This window comes from Triturus cristatus, chromosome 5_1, assembly GCF_964204655.1.
Source record: "Triturus cristatus chromosome 5_1, aTriCri1.1, whole genome shotgun sequence".
NCBI lineage: Eukaryota > Metazoa > Chordata > Amphibia > Caudata > Salamandridae > Triturus > Triturus cristatus.
The window spans coordinates 813,233,197-813,253,017 of record NC_140587.1 but is presented as its reverse complement, the minus strand read 5'-3'; the positions used below and the strand labels follow the sequence as shown (position 1 = coordinate 813,253,017).

General features: G+C 42.9%; 1 protein-coding gene across 1 annotated transcript in view; it reads left to right on the top strand.

Annotated features, from left to right (window-relative positions):
- Nucleotides 1-19,821, top strand: part of CEP76 (centrosomal protein 76) — a 275,662-nt gene that overhangs the window by 154,857 nt on the left and 100,984 nt on the right. The window contains exon 8 of the mRNA XM_085605853.1: nucleotides 3,885-4,073. Within this exon, the coding sequence (XP_085461979.1) occupies nucleotides 3,885-4,073 (189 nt within the window). The remainder of the gene's footprint in view (nucleotides 1-3,884; nucleotides 4,074-19,821) is intronic.

Below are 19,821 nucleotides of genomic sequence, written 5' to 3'. Positions count from 1 at the left end.
TTTCAGCTACAAATGCATAGCACTGAGTATTGTTTAATATTTGTTTTTTTACATGTTGCTTTGCATATTTGTTTTGCTCAGTTTGCACGAAAATATTTAGTATTTGTTTCAGAACAATCTTATAGCTCAGTTTGCAGGCATATATCATTTACTGTTTTTATATTTTCAGTGTTGTAGCCAACAGTTATTATCAAACAGTCAACATTGTTTCACATTGTTCAATATTTGGTTTGAGCGCATGAGTAATCTTTGATATATGTAATACAGATAGTCAACTGTCTTTCACATAAGCGTAGGTAGGTGAAAGTGCATTAAGGCTCCTATTCTATTGATTGCTTATTCTGACAGCATTCAACAAGCTGAAAAGGAGTATTTAAACTGCATTTAGACAGTTTTTAGGGAGAAAAGAATCTTCGCTTCCAGGTAGCTGAGAGGTCGCACAGACAAGAGCTGTAAACACCTTATCCTTTTCAAAGGCAGGGACATCGAGTTGCCAGACGCCTTATCAACTTGTCTGTGGACATCATAGCTGACCAGAGAGAGAGAGACACACCAGATGCCTTCATACAGAACAGTAACTCTGTTCTTCTAAGGTGTACGGGTGAAAGGCAAGGCCATTTAAGAAACTTGCACAGTCTCCTTTTGGTGCTAAGTCTAGCTTAGTTAGAGGCAAGCAGGAGGGATTAAAGAACAAATGTAGAGAAATTCTAAATCCTTGTTACAATGTTGCAGTTTTTCATAATATTCTGTTTATCAGTATTTTTGCCACTATATTGTTGGTTTTTATAGTAACTGCTAAACACATGGTTCGCACTAGGCTAGGGTTTTGATTTTAATAACATTATAAAGATATATTCTTAGTGTGTTTATTCATGGTAAAAGGAGGTTTGGAACCAACTAACAAGAATTACTCCTGCGAGTCTCACAGGACTGATCGTTGCCTAATATGCACCTTCAACATGTAATGCACAGGGGTTTGTTGGTTACAGTCCAGTTGGTTTCTTTCCCAGAAGCTTTGTCTGGCCCGCATCTGGGAATTACCCTCCAAGTCAAATATAATTTGCCCTAAAAAAATTCTGGTGGGGATAATCCCAATCTCCATTCAACATTGGGAATTCTTTGTTGAATCTACATAAGCATCAAAAGCTCTCTTGGTCTGTAAGTTGAGGGGCCACTTGTCGGCCTCCTAAACTATCAGAGACCACCATTTTAAGGCTGTTACAATGTCTGCAGGTTTTTCAGTTTAACAGATAGGTAATTATTCTACCCCTAAAAGCTGTGGAACAGTCTAGGCTTCCCCAATGGATTGAGGGGGATGGGTAGGATGTGACACTAAACCTTCTGATGACCACTTGATAATAGGTCTCAGGTCTCCAGTGTCGATTACAAATATGTTTGGGCCCGGTGTGTGGCCTCAGTGGCAATTATACCACTGATGTTGTAAAAGTGTTCTTCGTATACAAGCCATTCCTTACTGTCTTGACCTATTACACACTCCAAGGCTGGCTGTGGATTATTGCTGAGTGATTATTGCCAACGTGCACACTTGATGTTTAGTTTTTAAACTATGCAATATAATCCACAAAGTGCTTCAACCACCTGCGCCGTGTCCATGGGAGCTCAAAAGCAAATTTAATATACATGCAAGAAGAGAAATCTCTTTGTGCTGGTGGGAGCACTAATCTCGATACCGTGGGGTATTAATCTTAATGTTTTGTTGCGTTATTCAAACTTGCAGCCAAAAGTTCATTCTGTTATGAGTAGTCTTTATTCATGAAGTGCATTCGTCGTCATGCACAATTCAATATTCTACTTTCACCAAAAGTTTACATTCAACAAGAACCCAATGCATTTTGGGTCATACATCGACCCTTCGTCAGGGGTCATATCTTGTTAAAGATGAAACACTTACACCGCTGCGCAGCACCCCGTACGAGCCGCAAGCGATAGAAACAATTCACCGGAGGACCCCTTCTAACAAGATATGATCCCTGACGAAGGGTCGATGTATGACCCGAAATGCATTGGGTTCTTGTTGAATGTCAACTTTTGGTGAAAGTATAATATTGAATTGTGCATGACGACGAATGCACTTCATGAATAAAGACTACTCATAACAGAATGAACTTTTGGCTATAAGTTTGAATCACGCAACAAAACATTAAGATTAACACCCCACAGTATCGAGATTAGTGCTCCCACCAGCACGAAGAGATTTCTCTTCTTGCATGTATATTAAATGTGGATTATTGCTGCCAGATTCCTGTTCATAAAAATATAAAATAAAAATGGTTCTACAATACGCAACAGGTCATTTGTCCCATGATTGCAAGGAATACTTGTCCTCAATATAAAATAATGAGATTATTCTGACGAACATTGGCAAATGCATAGGTTGGATTCAATATACTTAGTGAGAAAAAAATTACTTTCGTGAAATAATTACAGACCCAAAAAGTGGAATTGTGATCTATATACTTGAATTTACAATGTTCAGAATTTTTGGCCAAGGTGCTGTGATGGTCACAAATCATATAGACTCTCATAATGAATGTTAGTTGTTTCAAGCAGATAGTATATAAAAAGCAACACAGTAATGTTTACAAAATGGAGTCCAGCTAATGAAAACTAATCACAGTAAGTTATGCCTAGTGTACTCAAGATTGTGAGCAAAGTCTTAACCATTAGTAACATTGCAGGTCTGTGAAAACTCATATATAAAATGTTGACCACAGGGATTCCCCTTAAATGCTCATCACACACTTGTTTTCGGGCACAGGTGGTATCTATCAAATTCCTAGTAGCCCTCATATCTGCCCTGCTTCTGGCCTGAGATCCAAGTCAATTTACTCTGTCAGGGAAGTCGATGGGACCTCCATTCTTTTGTCCGTGCCTACAGCTTGTACATCTACAGCTCTGATTGCTCCTGGAGGAGAGCGCTGTTTCTGTTATCTTAGCTGAATGAAATTTAAGCAGCTGCCTTTGCTATAAGCCAGGGCTGTAACCGTGTTTAACCCTTAATCAGTAGTTAATCCTTCCAGTATTTCTGTAAGACCTTGCATTCCCTGGCTGAGGACATTCCAAGTCAAATGGTGATTGAGGAATCGAGGCTTCATAGGCTTAGTGTTAATAAAAACACCATTGGCATGTCTTCCAAAGATAGCCCTGTTGCTAATGTATTTGTGCTAGTGATGTGGGCTGAGCCTCATGCTTTATGCAATCATTACACATTGAGTTCACCAGCATGAAAAAATGAAGCTTCATCACTGGTTGGCATTTGCAGTCTCCCCCTTCAAACTCTTTGGGGCTGTGTGATCTGATTCTAAACCAGTTAGGAAAGATGGTAAGCAGAATAATAGAGTCAGAAAACCTTACCTTGATGGTAATTCTGGTAACCTTAGTCCCTGCACCTCTTCTCCACAATACCTTCCCTGCTCTCCTCTGGGTAAATATATGTGGTTTTACAACCTTGCATATCAGCCAAATCCTGTAGGAACTAAGTGGAAAGTGGGTATTGTAAAGCCGCAGAGTCGCCAAGTCAGAGACCTCTAAAATGAACCACTCATACTGATGAGTTCTTTAGCATGCCCCTCTTTGGGTCTCTTCAACTGTAAGTCACTCTGGCAATTATGGGTGACTGACTGCATTATTAGGGTGAAACAAACAGCTTTTCTGGTCCTTGTGTAATAGTGCAGGGAATTCCCAGACCCTTGTAAAGGAGGCAGAGCTAGCGCTAGGAGTACTGGGATAAACGTGAAGGTAATGTTTTACTGATGTCTAGTCTATTTGTAGGCCTTTTACTTCAAAGCCTGTTGCTTATCTAATGATTAAGAATAACCTTCTTTACTTCACTGCTCATCAAGCAATGTATTCATCTTTTTCAGGATGAGAACTGGGTAAACAGGCCTGTATGTTCATTTGTCAGACCCATGCGAGCAGGACGTCTGTTGGACACTCCTAGACAAGCTGCTCGCTTTGTTAATGTCATCGGCTATGAAAGAGCCCCTGTTGTTGGAGGAGGTGGTAAACAAGAACAGTGGTGCACACTACTTGCCTTTTTGTGTAGAAATAAGGTTGGTTTATCATCTCTAATATTTTGTTCTATGAGTAAAACATATTCCACTTGTTTCAGCATGTGAACAGAATTTTTAGCATACACTACAAACTGTATTGCTTCTAGTAGTTCTTCCTACAATGGATGAAAGATGACTATAATGTAAAGGTCTCCAACATTTGAGATTGCATATATGCATATATTCACAATCTTGAATCACTCCCCTTCATCATGCTGGGCGTCCTCGATACGTTAAAATAGCAGCATACGTTTAAAATATACAGCATATATTATATGATGTAAAATGTCCTTAGTATGTTTAGTAGCACATCCACCTCATTTGAAAGAACCCAAACTTCAGCCAATGAGGTGGAAGCTTAAGCACTCCTACTCCCCCTAGAGTCAACCATAGTTCAGATTTCTACCGCACGCCGTGTGAGTGAGTCCCCTGTCAGAGCTCTGCTCTAACCTTGCAATGAATCTTACATTGATTCCACTTTGGCCTGCCCTGTAATGGAACCAGAACTATCTTCAGCACTACTGTACTCTGAGTTATTTTTAGGGAAGATTGTTACAACTTCTGGACCATGGAGATCTTTTGATCCGACAATCAACTGTCACCATCTGTCACCATGGCTGACAAAGAAAAGAGATCTCTTTTTAATTCCTGTTTATTTTGTAGTAGCAAGAAGATTTACCCTGATGACCCACATTTTCAGTGTATTTATTGTCTTTATCCTAAATATAAGTCAGCAAAATGTAGGATTTGTAAGTATTTCTCAACTAAAACTCTTAAGGACAGAGAAAGGAGGCTGGCTTTATTTCTTATTAGTAAAAAGAATGTTCCTCCTTCTAAAGGAGATGCCCCCTCTTCAGGTTAGATTCTGTGAGAAGTACCCTTCCAAGCCCTTCCAAGAAGGTAGTGCACAAGAAGGAAACTTGTTCAGTTTAGTGAGCATGATTTATTTGGTTCATCGCTTGCAGCCACCTCCTCTGCTGACAAAGCAGAGTCTAAGCGCTACAGCGATTCAGTTGTAATAAAAAAAAAAGAAGAGGTTTTCAAAGGAAACATGGACGACTTTGGCTCCATTGTCGAAAACAAAGATACTGTCGACGATGACACCATTGGCGTTGAGCATTCCATAGACGATGGTGCATTCTATCGACAACAACCATACTGTTGATGATGAAGTCACGGTCTACGGCATCACCGTTGAGAACCAGGCAGCCAATGAAGGACATAGGAGAATTTTTTTATTTCAACTTTAAGGGTGACGGATTTACCTCCACTGCAATTATTGCTGTCAGATCAAGAAAAAGAGGTTAGGGATTATGCCTCACTGACAGTTTACAGCCCAACTTAATTGGTTATGATATATGTACCAGATTTTCTAGAGAAAGCAGCACTTGATGAGGAGTCCTACAGTGAAAATGTATGTCAGAAGGACTCTGGAAGTACTCTAATTGATTTAAGGAAGAAACCACCTAAATATTATAGAGAACCAGAGATGGGCCAGGTTCCAATGGCCTTCTTATCAATGTTGCAACAGATGATGGATACTTTTAATACGTTATTACCGAAACAACCAACTAATAACCTAACATGGTGTTACCTGCTACACCCATTCTCCCACCTCCTCACCCTGGTCCTTTACCAGTTTCACCTCCTAGGGAGCTATCACCAGTACCTCCTCCAATGGCAAGGGGATCGGTTCATGGAGAAGTTATGGATGATATTTACTCTAATGGTTCTACATATGCTGATATAGATGGAGAGGAAGGAGAGCTACCCCCAGGCAGTGATGGGAGAGATGATAAGGGCCTAGAACTCATTGTCCCAAGTGGAAATGATGGGCCAATTCTCCAGGATGCTACAGATGATAACTCTAAATGTCATTCATTGATTGAAAAAACGGCCAAGAAATTCAACCTACCAATGACCTCTGTAGATCAACCATACTTTCTCTATGACTTTATTATGTCTGGTCAGAAGGTCTGAAATTGATGAAGACACCTTTCTACTGTTCCAGCTGTGATACCTTGTCTGGAGAAGAAATACAAGGCCCTGGATTATACTCCAGCTTGCTCCATTGGTCCTGCTAGACCGGATTCAATAATTGCTTCAGCATCTCAGAGAAGAACCAAGACCCCAATAACGCCAACATCTAGTCCGCCAGACAAGTATAGCAAAAGTATTGACAATCTGGACCAGAGAATTTCCTCTATGGCAGCAACCTAAATGAACTCAGCCAATGCCCTGGCGTTTGTAGGTCGTTATATTCATCAGATGTGACATTACATTGCTCCATTAGTGGGACTTATACTTGAGGATAAGAGGGGAATGACGAGATCTATCCTAAAGGAAAGAGAACTAACTTTTTCTTTTGTTATTGACACTGCAACAGATGCTTCAAATACAGTTTTTCACCTGCTGGCAGGAAGTACTGTACTAAGGAGACCAGGCTGGTTAAAATACACAGCCTTCCATGCTGATATCCTATCTAAAATCTTAGACATGCCTTTTAATGGTCTAGCTCTTTTTGGTAAATATGTTGATAAAGCTTTGAAAGGCCGTAGAACCGACATGGGCACTGCAAAGGCGTTACAACTCTTTCAGTATTGCAGATTTAGAATGTCTAATTTTCATGGCTCATGAAGATCATAAAATTTCAGTCCCGTATTCAATCAGAATGGAGGTCATTGACGACCTTATTATCCTTGAAGACAGTCTGAATACCATCAAGGATACTCCTTCAGTCGCAACCGATGGTAGACTTACGGGAGGTCTTCAGGAAGGAAGAGAGGTTCATTACAATCATGAACCAATGAAAATCAGAAAAGAGCTTGTCTCCCAGCCCGTACCCCCATTTCCATCTGGTCCTCAGAAGCTTGGGGGAGAATTTCCCTTTTTGCTCCCGCATGGAAGAACCTAACAGCAGACAAATGGGTGATACAAATTGTCCAATCAGGTCATATGTTGGAGTTCATTCAGAGACCCCCAGTTTGTCCATCAAGAAAGGAACATCATCTTCATTTGAAGGAGCTGCAAATAGAAATTCTTATGATTCTCTTTAAAGATGCCATACAGATTGTCCCCAAATCGCAAAGGAGTCCAGACTTTTATTCTAGTTTCTTCCTAATCAAACAGAAGATAGGTCAATGGAGACCAATACTGGATCTGGGAGTGCTCAATAAGTTTCTAAAGAAACAGTAATTTTGAGTGCTTACTTTGCAAGAAGTCCTCCTGATGATGCAGGAAGGGGATTTGTTTACCTCCCTGGATCTTCGGGAGGCATACCTCCACATCCCCATTCATTGAAAACACAGAAAGTACTTTTGGTTCTCAGTTGTGAGTCAGCATGGCCAGTACAATGCATTCCCATTACTCAGCATTGAGTTGGGGCAAGCCTTCCCATCCGCAGAAAGGGTGAGAAAGTTACAGACAATGTCAAAAACAATCAATCATAGTGAGGCAATACAGATCCTTCAGAGGGTAATGGCATCATGTATGGGCTTCATTCTGTTTTGCAGGCTTTGTGTGAGACCTATTCAGCAAGAACTGGATTTGCAATGGCAACAGGTAGAAGGCTTATTGGAAGATGTGGCCCGTGTCACAAGGCACTTGAAGCAAGCTCTAATGTGGTGGAGTATTCCAGAAAACCTAACTGCATGTTTTTCTTTTCTTCCGATAACCCATAGGTTATTACTCACCACAGATGCATCCATGAAGGGAAGGGAAGGGGAGTCCACCTGCAAGAGCTTTCAACCAGAGGCCTCTGGTCAGATGCAAAAAAGAGGTTCAACATCAATTTGTTGGAACTCCACACCATAAGACTAGGTTTACAAGAGTTCCTCCCCAGATTGGCAGGTCATCCGGTTCTAATCAGAACAGACAGCACAACATCTATGTTCTACATAGCCAAGCAAGGAAGAGCACAGTTCAAAACCCTTTCAGCAGAAGCTCTGCTGCTGTGGAACTGCGCCATTTCTCCCAGAAAAGACATTACTGGGAAACATCTGCCAGAACGATGTGGCAGATGCACTCAGCCAGCAAATGTCGGATCATCACGAGTGGGACCTAGAACAGAAACAGGTAGATTACATTTTCAATCTGTGGGGTCACCCCATAATCGATCTGTTTGCCACTCTGAACAACAGGAAATGCAGGTTTTTGCATCCCGGAATGGTGTGCAATGCTCTTTCAATCAGTTGGTCCAAAATATTTGCCTACCCCTTTCCTCCTTTTCCCATGATCCCCAGGGTGTTGAAGAAGGTGGAGGCAGACCATTGCACTCTGATCCTCATTGCTGCGGCATGGCCTCGCCAGTACTGGTACAGCAAGCTGCTGCTGCAGTTGGCAGCACGTCCAGCCATTCCTTTGAAGGTGCATCTCAGGATGTTGTCCAGAGGAGCAGGAATACGTTCACGTAGCATTACTGCTAAGACGTGGCTGCAGAAGCTGATGCAGCAGTGGGACAGGCAGTCCTGAGAAAATGGTTTCATTAAAGGTTAACCTGGTTCCTGCTTTGTTGTGTTTCATAATGTATACTGCTTGCAGTTCTGATTCAAAACCTGTTGACTATATAAAAGATCCATTGTTGGTAAAGAAATTAGTTAATTACCTGTAACTCCACCTCTCTAACATTGATATCTTTTATATATTCACATGCGACCACCCACCCCCGTCAGAGGCTCGTCATATTTGTGCTTTAAAATCTGAGCAATGGTGGCGTCTAGGGGGAGTAGGAGAGTTTAAGCTTCCACCTCATTGACTGAAGTTTGGGGTCTTTCAAATGAGGTGGATGTGCTACTAAACATACTATGCTGTTTCAGGCCTATGGCCATTTTACTTCATATACTGTATGCTATATATTTTACACACTATACTGCTGTTCTAACATACCAGGGATGTCCAGCCTGGCGACTGGCAGTGACTAAAGCATGTGAATATATAAAAGACACCAATGTTGGAGAACTGTAGTTACAGGTAAGTAAGTAATTTCATTAGCTCTTGAATCTGCGTTAAGCTGAATTGTGGAAGTTGCATCTTAATTTTAAGGGTACGTTTGTTCCAAACATTTGCACCCCAAGACAAAGAAGAGCAACCTCTTACATTTAAGAAAATAAGAGAGAAAGATCAGTTGATCTATGGGATCTTGCGCAGAAATATTGGGGAAGTTTGCAGTGGGTATTGAGGTGGTGTGGTATCTAAGAATGTAGTACTGACACTACTGCGTTCAAAATGTGTTTTCATTTTTATAATTGAAGGCTTCTAATGACTAAATAATTCGGATCTTATGGTTATAGACCAAGCATACGTTTAGCTGTGGTATTTTGAGCCTTCTACAAATACTATACTTTTTTCGTCGAGGTCTAATTGTAGGGCATTCACATACAGTATACCAGATTTGATAGCTAAATTCACTACCAACACTTTTTTATTCTGCCAGGAATGTAATAATTATTGAGGTTAGTAATTTAATTAATACTGATGTTGGAGTCTTAGACACTCAGTATTTGTTTGTGAGATCTTCATTACTGTTTATAAACACAAATATTTTTGCCCGTCCGTGGAACCTCAGAACACTTTCGATAAAGAGGAGTATTTTTTAGAATTTGGCTTCAAATGTCTGATTGAAATACTTTATTTCCGTCTCTTTTTTAAGTCATTTAGAATCAATTCGGGCTTAAAGACGCCTCCGCTGCTTGATTCTTTTCTGATCTATACTTGAAAAATGTAAAGTAGCTTTGGGCATCTGAAAAAATAAAAACAGCTTTAGGCATCCAAGGTGGGAAGAGGCTACCAGGAAGTCCAAAGAATACTGCCTATCTGTTGCTTGTAATCACTTAGTGCATGTGCCTTGTGTAGCTTGTCTTCATTTTTTTGCATTGTTTCAACTCTCAGTTGAACATTTCTTGCACCTGTCATAGGGATATACGACCTATAAAGATACCAAAGAGGAGAAGAGGGTTGCCAGAGCAATACAGCCCCAGTGTAGTATGAAGGGCTGCAGAGTTGCATCATTAGTCCACCATCCCGATCTACCCTATCCCTGAGCCTCGCATCTTAATAGTGTAGTTTCTATGAAAAAGGAAGCAAACTCAACGAAACAGATCACAGTGAGTATAATATGGAATATAGTGCCTTTCACACAGCAGGGTACAATAACATGAATAATGTGGCAGATAAATAGGAGAAAGAAAAGGGAAGCAACTGTGGAAAAGGGAGTGGTGGCAAGAACATGAAGGGAAAATAAGTGGCATAAAAGGATGATCATTTAGAGTGGAGGTAGGTTAAGGGGATGAAATGGCCAGATTTCGCCAAAGTGGCAAAATTCTAAACAGAAAGTGTAAGGGCCAAAGCAAGCCACAAGGCACAATCAAGGAGCACAAAAACAGGTGCAGCCTGGAGACAGAGGGACTCGGTGTTGATAGTTGTGGAGCAGAGGCATTTTACACTCACCTGAGCACCAGTCTTTTCAGTCCATCCTTGTTGGTGCGTCGGCTAACTTCACTTCTCCTATCATCTATCATGATGTGCCCAGGTCTGGAACAAGATACTACCTCCTCTAGTCCTTCATCAAGGCAAGTCTTTTCTCATCTTTTCCGTTATAGGACCTCATATCTTTACATTACCCCCAATCTTTACTGCAGAGAAACACCTGTGCATTCTAATGTACACTTCTAACCACAAATTATTCTGCACCAGATCTTTCATATATTCACATGCTTAAATCTTCTCCCATCGTCAGACTGGGATTCCTCAGTAATTTTAAATGGCAGTAAACTGTCAAATGTCTGTAGACCTCAACAACATTATTTGTTTAATAGTATATACACCTCGTTTGAAAAAATTGGCCTAAATTTTGGAGGTGCTAAGCTCTCCTTCTCCCCAAAAGGCCACCATTGCTCAGATTTCTACTGCACGTAGTGGGTGAGGAAGTCCCAAAGATATCTGCTCTAAATTTAAGTGACCTTAACTTTTTACTTTTCTTGTCTACCCTGGAACTGGACCACTCCTCCTTTTAGCCTTCAGATTACAGTGAGTAGTTTTTAGGTTACATTTTCTGGATTATCTTCATTTTCCCCAGTCACCGCTGTCATCGTGACTGACAGAGAGAAAGCATCAAACCGTGGTCTACTGGAGGGCTGAAAAAAGGCCATACTGATGATCCACATGAGCAATTTTTTATTGACTTTATCCAGCATACAAGGCTTCACACTAACATTTGTAAGACTTTTCCTACTAAAATTCTAAGACTAGAAAAACAGGGAGAGGAGGTTGGAACTCTATGTTTTGGAAAAGAAGAAATAACGTCCTTCTAAGGGGGATCGCCTCTCGTCTGGGGATGGTTCATTGAAAGGTGCTCCACAAGGACTTCACAAAGGCAATGCTAAAAAGGAAACATAGAGGGTTTCAAGGGCTAAACATACAATCTAAAGCAACTGCAGCCAAGTCCTCACAGGGAAAAACTGGAGTTTCCTCTGTAAAACACTCCAGGAAGGAAGAACACCAACGTGTGAAAAAAACAGTGTGAAAATCCAGTTCCTAAGATGTCCTGCCTTCATTACCACCTCATGGGTGACTTTTAAGCCATTCTTGTTGATGATGAAGAAAAAAACAGCGATGACCGAATTCCCTCTGTAATGTACGGGCATTATTTGTCAGCGAATGTGAAGATATCATAGCCAACAAACAGTCCAAGGATATCCATCCTTCTATTGTCGCCACCAACGATACCACCCATTGCAAGTCCAGGAATTATGCCTTCCAGGGGATGTATGTGGATACATCGCAAAGCGGAACAACGCAAGCAATTACCACGCTGTTGTTACATCGTAAAAGGCATTACATCGCACGCATTTACTGCACATGCTGTTGCCACGCGATTGTAGTGTCACTGCTGTTTGTGTCATTACAACGCAGTTCACCAAATCGCCTCCTGTTACATCGTTTTTAGGTCTCGCCTGAGCCAGCGCTTTAGCGCTGCTCTCGCGAGAGCTTTTGTAAAAGGGGGATCTGGAAGTGCAAACCAGTGCTTTCAGGCCGCCCACTACAGTGCATGTGCGCAGGGCGTGCGCACCATTTGGCAGCCTGCGTGATCATTTCGCGGCCGCTTTGATGTTCTCAATGAGCCGCGCGGCCACTGAGAACATCAAAGCGGCCGCGAAATGATTACTTTCACTTTGCGTGCGATTAAAGAACAATTGGAAGATTTCGCACAATGCCAGACTTCTTGGCGCTGGGAAAAACTGAAGACCGGAGCACTTCTTCCTATGTCCTGGCACAGAGTTCGCTCTGTTGGTAACAGCTACCAGTCGTTTACTAGCTTAAAGCCCCCAGGTTATGTCACGGGTCACACCAAAGCAACACCCAGCTTTCTTATTTCCTACAGACGGACACTTTCAAGTGTGCTGCCACAGTCGCGAAATTACAATATAAAAGAAAAAAGATTTTGTATACCAGCAAAATAGTAAAGATCTTTTAAATACTGTACATCTACAAATTGCATAAAAAGTTACCTTGTAAATGGAAAAAGCTTTTTTCTTTACCACTTTATCAACATTAAAAAATATACATTACTTTACAATATTTACTGTCCGTTTCTGTTTTACAAAGAAATATACACTTCATTTTGCTGTTCTTTTTTCCCAATAATTCTGCTTCCTTTTACCTTTTATCACTTAATTTTATAAATGCATTACCATTTGGAACGCTCATACCTCTACCTGAAACAATTGCGAGACCTGTTGCATTCCTAATGCTTGTTTCCCCCTGAGTTTATTAACTCCCTGGGCCGTGATGTTTGTAACCCTGGTGTTTTAGGGTTGGGTAGTGTAAGTGTAACACACTACTGACGGCACTCTGATCCAGAACTGATAAGTAACCCCATGACCCCTCAGCCTGCCCTGACCTTTTAGCTACATGCAGCCCCCGCACCACATATTCTTAATGTGCCAACTCTTCTGAGTTTGCAGCGCCTTGGGGCGATTCATTTCAAAGCTGCCGAGCGCATGCATTCACTCACTCAATGCATGCGGTGCTAAAGCAATATGTGGAGTGTTTGGGCCCACTTTACCCATGGGTGGGATCGAGTTGTAAATAAAGTATGTGCCCATGGGGTCTCGCAGTCTTCAAAGAATGTTTTTGTTTTTACAAGTACATGCTGCTCACCAAGCGCTCCGGTGTGTCTTCAATCCCTGTATGTCAAGCGATGCACACAGGATTTCAACCCTTTTAACAGTTTTTCAAATTTCTTATCAGCAAACATTCAGACACTCCCGGCGCACATGCAGACACTCCCAGACCTGCTGCACTCGCTTCAACTTCATGATGCTTCTGTCAAGTTAGTTTTGTTTCTAGCGCCAAGACGCCCTCCTGGACGAACGTTACATTTTCATAAATATGTTATACCCCTTGCACTCACAACAGTATAGACCCGATACTCTCAGAGGTGGAAACCCCCAGTACAGGCTCAGAAATTCTTGGGTCACCTGCAGACACCCAGTAGCATGGCGCAAATTGATGCCCCCTCGAACCTTCCCACAAGATGTAAAAGAGGCCACCGAGCCTCCCTTGTATGATAGCTGACAGGTATTGTCACCCTGCTGAAAGTTTGGGAGGCTCTAAAGGGTTGCTCCGTGCACCTCAGGAACTATAGGGGCCCGGCTTACACACCTGCAGGCACCCCAGTACATATTATTACATTCCTAGGTAAGCTGCTGGCACTCCTAGCTCAGATGCAGACACTCTGAGCTCATACATTGATACTCTCAGCTCTGCTGCGGACACGCCTTGCTCTGGTGCACAAAGTCACTGCCAGGTTAGATGAAGACACCTGGGCTCTGACGCACACGATTGCTATTATGTCATGTTCCGTGGAGCAAATCTTCCGTGGAGCAGCACGCATATGTCATAAAGCACGCATCTGTCATCTTCCCGTCATAAAGGCCGCATCTGTCACCTATCATTTTCCGTGGCTATTATGTCATGTTCCATGGCAGCACTTGTGATATTATGTAAATATGAATGCAAAGCATGCATCATTCACCGGTCATCTTACGTGGCAGCACTTGTTATATGCACTGTCATATTATCCGTCATATTCCTATTGTCAACTTCCGTGGCAAAGCAAGCATCTGTCATCTGTGATGCATCTGTCATCTGTAAACTTCTGTGGCATTTTATGTATGCATTTTATGTTCCACGGAGCAGCACTTGTTGTCAGCATGGCTATTGTCATCTGCCATGTTATCTGTCATGTCATCTGTCATCTTATCTGTCATCCAGCAGCACTTGTTTGTCATCTTATCTGTCATCCAGCAGCACTTGTTTGGAGCAGCACACGTTGTAATTGCTAGCGATGTAAGGGTCAATGCGCAGGTGTAGCATGCGTTCTAAAAGCATGCAATGTAAAGACTCCTGCGATGTGAAAGTTGCGTTGGGATGGCACCGCGTGAAATGACCGTTATTGTAATGGGTGTTCCCCCTTCCAGGTCGCTGACGATTGATTTTTCTGTGCTATCCACCTTTTCACCCATCAAATTGACTGCAAACTTGCCTACCACTTTCTTGACTGCGGACTCTGACTGGAGACAGATCTCAATGACCATGAAGCCTGGAAAACTGCCTACAGTCCTACACCACCATATCATTAAGATCTGTTTATAGACCAACCATAAATGTAACTGTGGCATTTTGGGCGTTCTGCAAATACTATACTTATTTCTGGATGTGTTTTATGTTCCTGAGTTTAAGCAAGAAGCCCAAGATGAGGAGGAAATCTACAGGATTACGAATATCAGCCAAGAAAAGAACCTCATCTTCACTTGAGAGAGCTACAACACAAAATTGTCCTCCTCTAGGGAGCCATAGAGGGGTCCGAGATCCTACAGAAACCACTGATTTATTCCAGATTCTTTTTGATTAATCAAAATGGCAATGTTGACTGATTCTAAACCTCAGAGAACTGAATACGTTCCTGCGGAAACAACCTTTTTGAGTGATCAAGTGCTCCAAGAAGTCCTCCTGATAATCCAAGGAGGAGAATACCTGACCTCAATAGATCTGCAAGATGCGTATTTCCACATCTCTATACACCTGAATCATAAAAAATAAGTCCACTTTTCAGTGGCGGGCAGCACTACCAATTCAATTGGGAACTGCATTTCCCTTGCTGGACAGAGTAATGAAGCTCTAGGCCATGGCAAAGAAACTCTTTAGCAGGCAATCCGTCACAGTGAGGCATTCATATCTCTGCTGTGCCTGATGTCTTCCTGCATAAGATGTATACCCTTGTGCAGGCTCCGAATGATGCCCTTCCAACAAAGACTGGAAATAAATAGATGGCTTATAGGATGACACGGTCCATGTCACGAGATGGTTGAAGTAGGTGTTGCTATGGGGAAGATTCCTCACAAATCTCAATGCTGGACCCTCTTTCCTTCCTTGGTCAGAAAGAGTTGTGCTAATGACGGATGCATGCATGTGTTGCTGTGGAGCTCACACGTTGGAAGCGGCCTCTTGTGAAATGCAGACAAGGTGCTCCATATCAATATCCTGGACATGAGACTAGACTTACAAGCTTTACTCACAAGACTGGCAGGTCAAGCAGTCCTTATTAGGACGGACAAGACAATCAATGTTTTACATCGTAAAGCATAGTGGAACAAGTTTACGGCCTCTGTCAGAAGAGGTGAAATTGCTATGGCACTAGACAGTTCCTCCCCTAATCAACATTGTTGTGGTTCCAGAATGATCAGGCAGATGCACTCATTCAATCATTAAAACATTGTCAAACTGCCATGAGTTGTAGATTCACCAGGAGAGGGTGGACTTCACCTTCCACAAGTGGTGCCACCCCACACTGGACTTGCTTGCCACCAAGACCAACAGTGAATATCAGTGCTGCACAATCAGATTTTTACAACCAGGAACCAAGAGCAATGCCTTTTTGATCAAATGGTCCAACGTCTTTGGATATGCCTTTGCACCTTTTCCTGTGATCACCAGGGTACGGAGGAAGGTGAAGGTGAATCTATGTTCCATGATTGTCATCACCACGATATGGCCACACCATTACTATTATAGGAAGCTCCTGAAACGATCTGCAATCCCAGCGATACCACTGAAAGTGCGGTCCATGTTCCTCCCCAGACACAACTGAGAGATAGTTCAACACAACTTCAAGTCACTGAGCCTGACAGCATGGTACCTGCCCACATACAGTTTGGTCACTTGACTGCAGGAACATCCTGGTGCAGGCATGAGTACCAGCAACCACAAAGACATATAACACCAGGTGGAAGCATTTATTGTCTGGTGCAAAGGCAAAGATGTCCTTCCAAATACTTCCACACTTATTAGACCTAGCCAAGAGCAGTCTTAAATACTCGTCCGCGCAAATCCATCTGGCAGCAATTTCAATGTTCAGAAGAATGGAACACTCTTCGTCCACTCTTTTCTCACAACGGATCATAAATAATTTGTGGAATTGCTTTTAAGATCATATTCTTTTATATGGTCCTCTCTAGTCCCCTGGGAGCTCTACACTGTGTTGAGCCAGCCTATGCTACCTCACTTTGAGCCAGTCAACCGGGTGCATCTTGAATTCATCTCTTGGAAGTCAGTACTTCTCCTGGCTTTTACATTGGAAGGACAGTAGGAAAGATACAAGCATTTTCTGTGAAAGAACCCTTTCTCTGCTTTGCAAGAGACAACGTTGTTTTATGGAAAAACCCAATAATAATGCCTAAAGTCCTTACTGAATCCATTTGAATGAGTCAGTCATTTGGTGTTCTTTTTTCTCAAATCCCTCATTTTCAGTGGAGCGGTCATAGCCCTCGCTGGATGTGTGCAGGTACATTAAATTCTAAATTGACGAGACAAAAGTCATACAGTCTTCTAACACCTATGTGTTTCTTTCAGGCATGCAGGAAAAGGCTGAGGCCATATGAAACAGGGAATAGCATGTTGGCAGTCATCCAGGATCACCTTTTGACACAGCAAGGCCAAATGTCTGTGCCAAGAAAGAGTGAGGGTGAATTCAACCAGGAGCATGGCGACTAATGCAACACACTACTCTGGTGTGCACTTACAAGACATCTGTCGTGCAGCTACCTAGAAGAGCAAACAAGAAACATTTTCATGAAGCGCTGCTGCCTGGATGTGGACGCAGCAGCCTGCTCAACAGTGGGGAAGGCAGCCCTCCACAACCTGCTTCTTTCACTGTGAGCCTGCTTCCCATTTTAGGATTGTATTGTACTGCTTAGTATTCTGATTCAGGCATGTAAATATAATAAAGATCCAATGCTGGAGAAGAAATTAGTTACTTACCTGTAACTGCAATTGTCCAGTGTTGGTATTCTTTCATATATTCACATGTGAACATCCTTCCTCTCCCCACTCAGAGGTTCATTTATTGGGTGTTCTACTTGCACTCTGTGCTATGAAAACTGAGCTTTGGTGGCCTTTAGAGGCGAAAAGACAGCCTAGCACTTCCACCTCATTGGCTGAAGTTTGGATTGTTTCAATGAGGTGGATAGAGCTACTAAACAAACACTGTTATTGAGGACTGTGGCCATTTTAAAACTGTTTACTTCACTGGGTATTCCATCCTAGCCTGACAGCGGGGAATGAATCAAGTATGTCAATATATGAAAGATACCAAAGCTAGACAACTGGAGTTATAGGTAAGTAAATCATTTCTTCCTCGCCTTGGGAGTATTCCAAGGTGAGGAAGAAATTAGGCTGGACCCGGAATCTTTCCTCCAGCCGTGCTCCTGGGTGCCACTTCATTACAACAGCCGGCTCCATGCTGCCTCCGTACCTCCCCAAACGTGAAAGAGCATAACCTCATATGAGCACCACGACAGTGCCCTGATGTCCATTCCTTTCTTTTCATGCCTTCTGATGCTGATCCGGAGGTCCACTCCTAATTTCATCAGTCTTGTGATGCCCTCCACATTATATCCAGTGTGCTAGTGAATGAAGTCCTCTCCTAAACCGAATCATTTTAAACCATGCCTTTATTGTAGGTTGCAGATGTCTGTCTACGTGTCTCTCTGGTGTCTGAGCTTAGGGCTTGACTTGAATCTGTCCACATGCACCTAAGGGTAATCTGAGACTGAGAAGCAAAGCTTTATGTCACCAAACAGAAGTAGAGATTGTGACCCGTGCCCAAGTTCCACTTCAAAGCATGGGTATGGACTCTGTCCTGCTCGTGAGGCCGTTCCTGTGAGACGTCTGCCTTGTAGTTGACGTTCTGTGGTAAGTCCAAATGCAAACACAAAAAAGTGAAGTAGATCTTAAAGGGTGCACCCTGCATTTTCTAGACTATTGACGACAACGCAGTGATGCTGCATTAGATTGAAGGCTTGAAGGAGGCCATGTTGCAGATATTTGGCACACCTCTAGCTTCCTCCACTGTGCATTTGGGCCCCAAGGAACCGCGTGGGCCTCCATTTGGTTTGGCACCAGGGATCTGTCCTCAGTGCTGCCTGACCCCTTGGGGACCTGCCCCAGTCCCTGTTTTGGCTCCTGTGCTGGAAGAGGATCCAGTACTGGTTCCAATGACTAACACCAAACCAACAGAAGTCAGATTTCGATGAATGTCTCACTACGAGATTAGAAAAATGCAGCGAGTCATTGCGTATCCTGATTCTGCACTAGAACCTCTACCAGAATGGGTGCTCCAGTAGAAGCTCCATTATCTTTTTGGCTCTGACTCTCAACAAGGTACATCCCAGAATGGACATGGTGATTGTAGGTATGGGTGGATTTCTCCCCCCTCAACAACACAGATGACAACTTTTACTTGAATTTACCTGAGGCAAGTGGGCTTGATACTTACCCTAAGACATGGTTTAACTCGCCATTTGGACCACCAACAGAAGAGTTTACCATTTGCAGTAGTGGTCCAACAGGCAGTTGAGGCCCTGGATTTGCAGCTCCCTTCAGCCAAGACCCAAACGTACACCCTTACAGAAATTTTGAAGCCTGGGCCGGCTACATCTGAGCCCTTTCTCCCTTTTAACAAGGTCATCATGGATGCCTTGATTGTCACTTTCTCAATTCTTTATTCCCACCCACCGGTAATAAGCAGGTGGCCAGGCATCGCATACCCCTGCTCCATGCGACCCTGAGTGTCTTACTCCCATTCTGCCCCATGGATCTTTGTGGTTCAAGCTCCAGGAGTAAGGTGAACCCCAATTCATTCCCCATGACTCCTCTGGATATGGGAGATCAAGAGCATGGAGGTGTTTGGAAAACATATGTTCTCCTCTGCCAATATGTTCTCCTCTGCCAGCCTGCTATTATGATAGGCAAATACTGTATGTTTATTAGGTTGCTACATACATGCCCTTTGGAACATGTCTAAGGAGATCTTGCCTGCTGTCCTGGAAGCCCATAATGCCTCTTTGTGAGAAAGTGCCATCTTTCTTGCATGGTATGCCCCACTTTTTGCTTAATTGCTGACTGTGCTTTGTCTGAGTGTGCCCTGGGCTCCTGCCAATCAGGTGCCCAGGGCCTATGTTCCTACCCCAAAACCCAAATTGGCAAACCTTGGCCACATGTCAGCCCCTTGTAAATGGTACCCTAGGTTCCCAGGGCCATGTGACCAGGGAAGGCCTCTAAGGGCTGCAGCACTTATTGTGCCACACTTAGAGACCCTGTACCCTAACACAAACACACTGGCCTTGCAGGCTGAGTGTCTGGGTACAAGACAAAACACAACGTCGACATGGCACACATCCCTGTGCGCCAT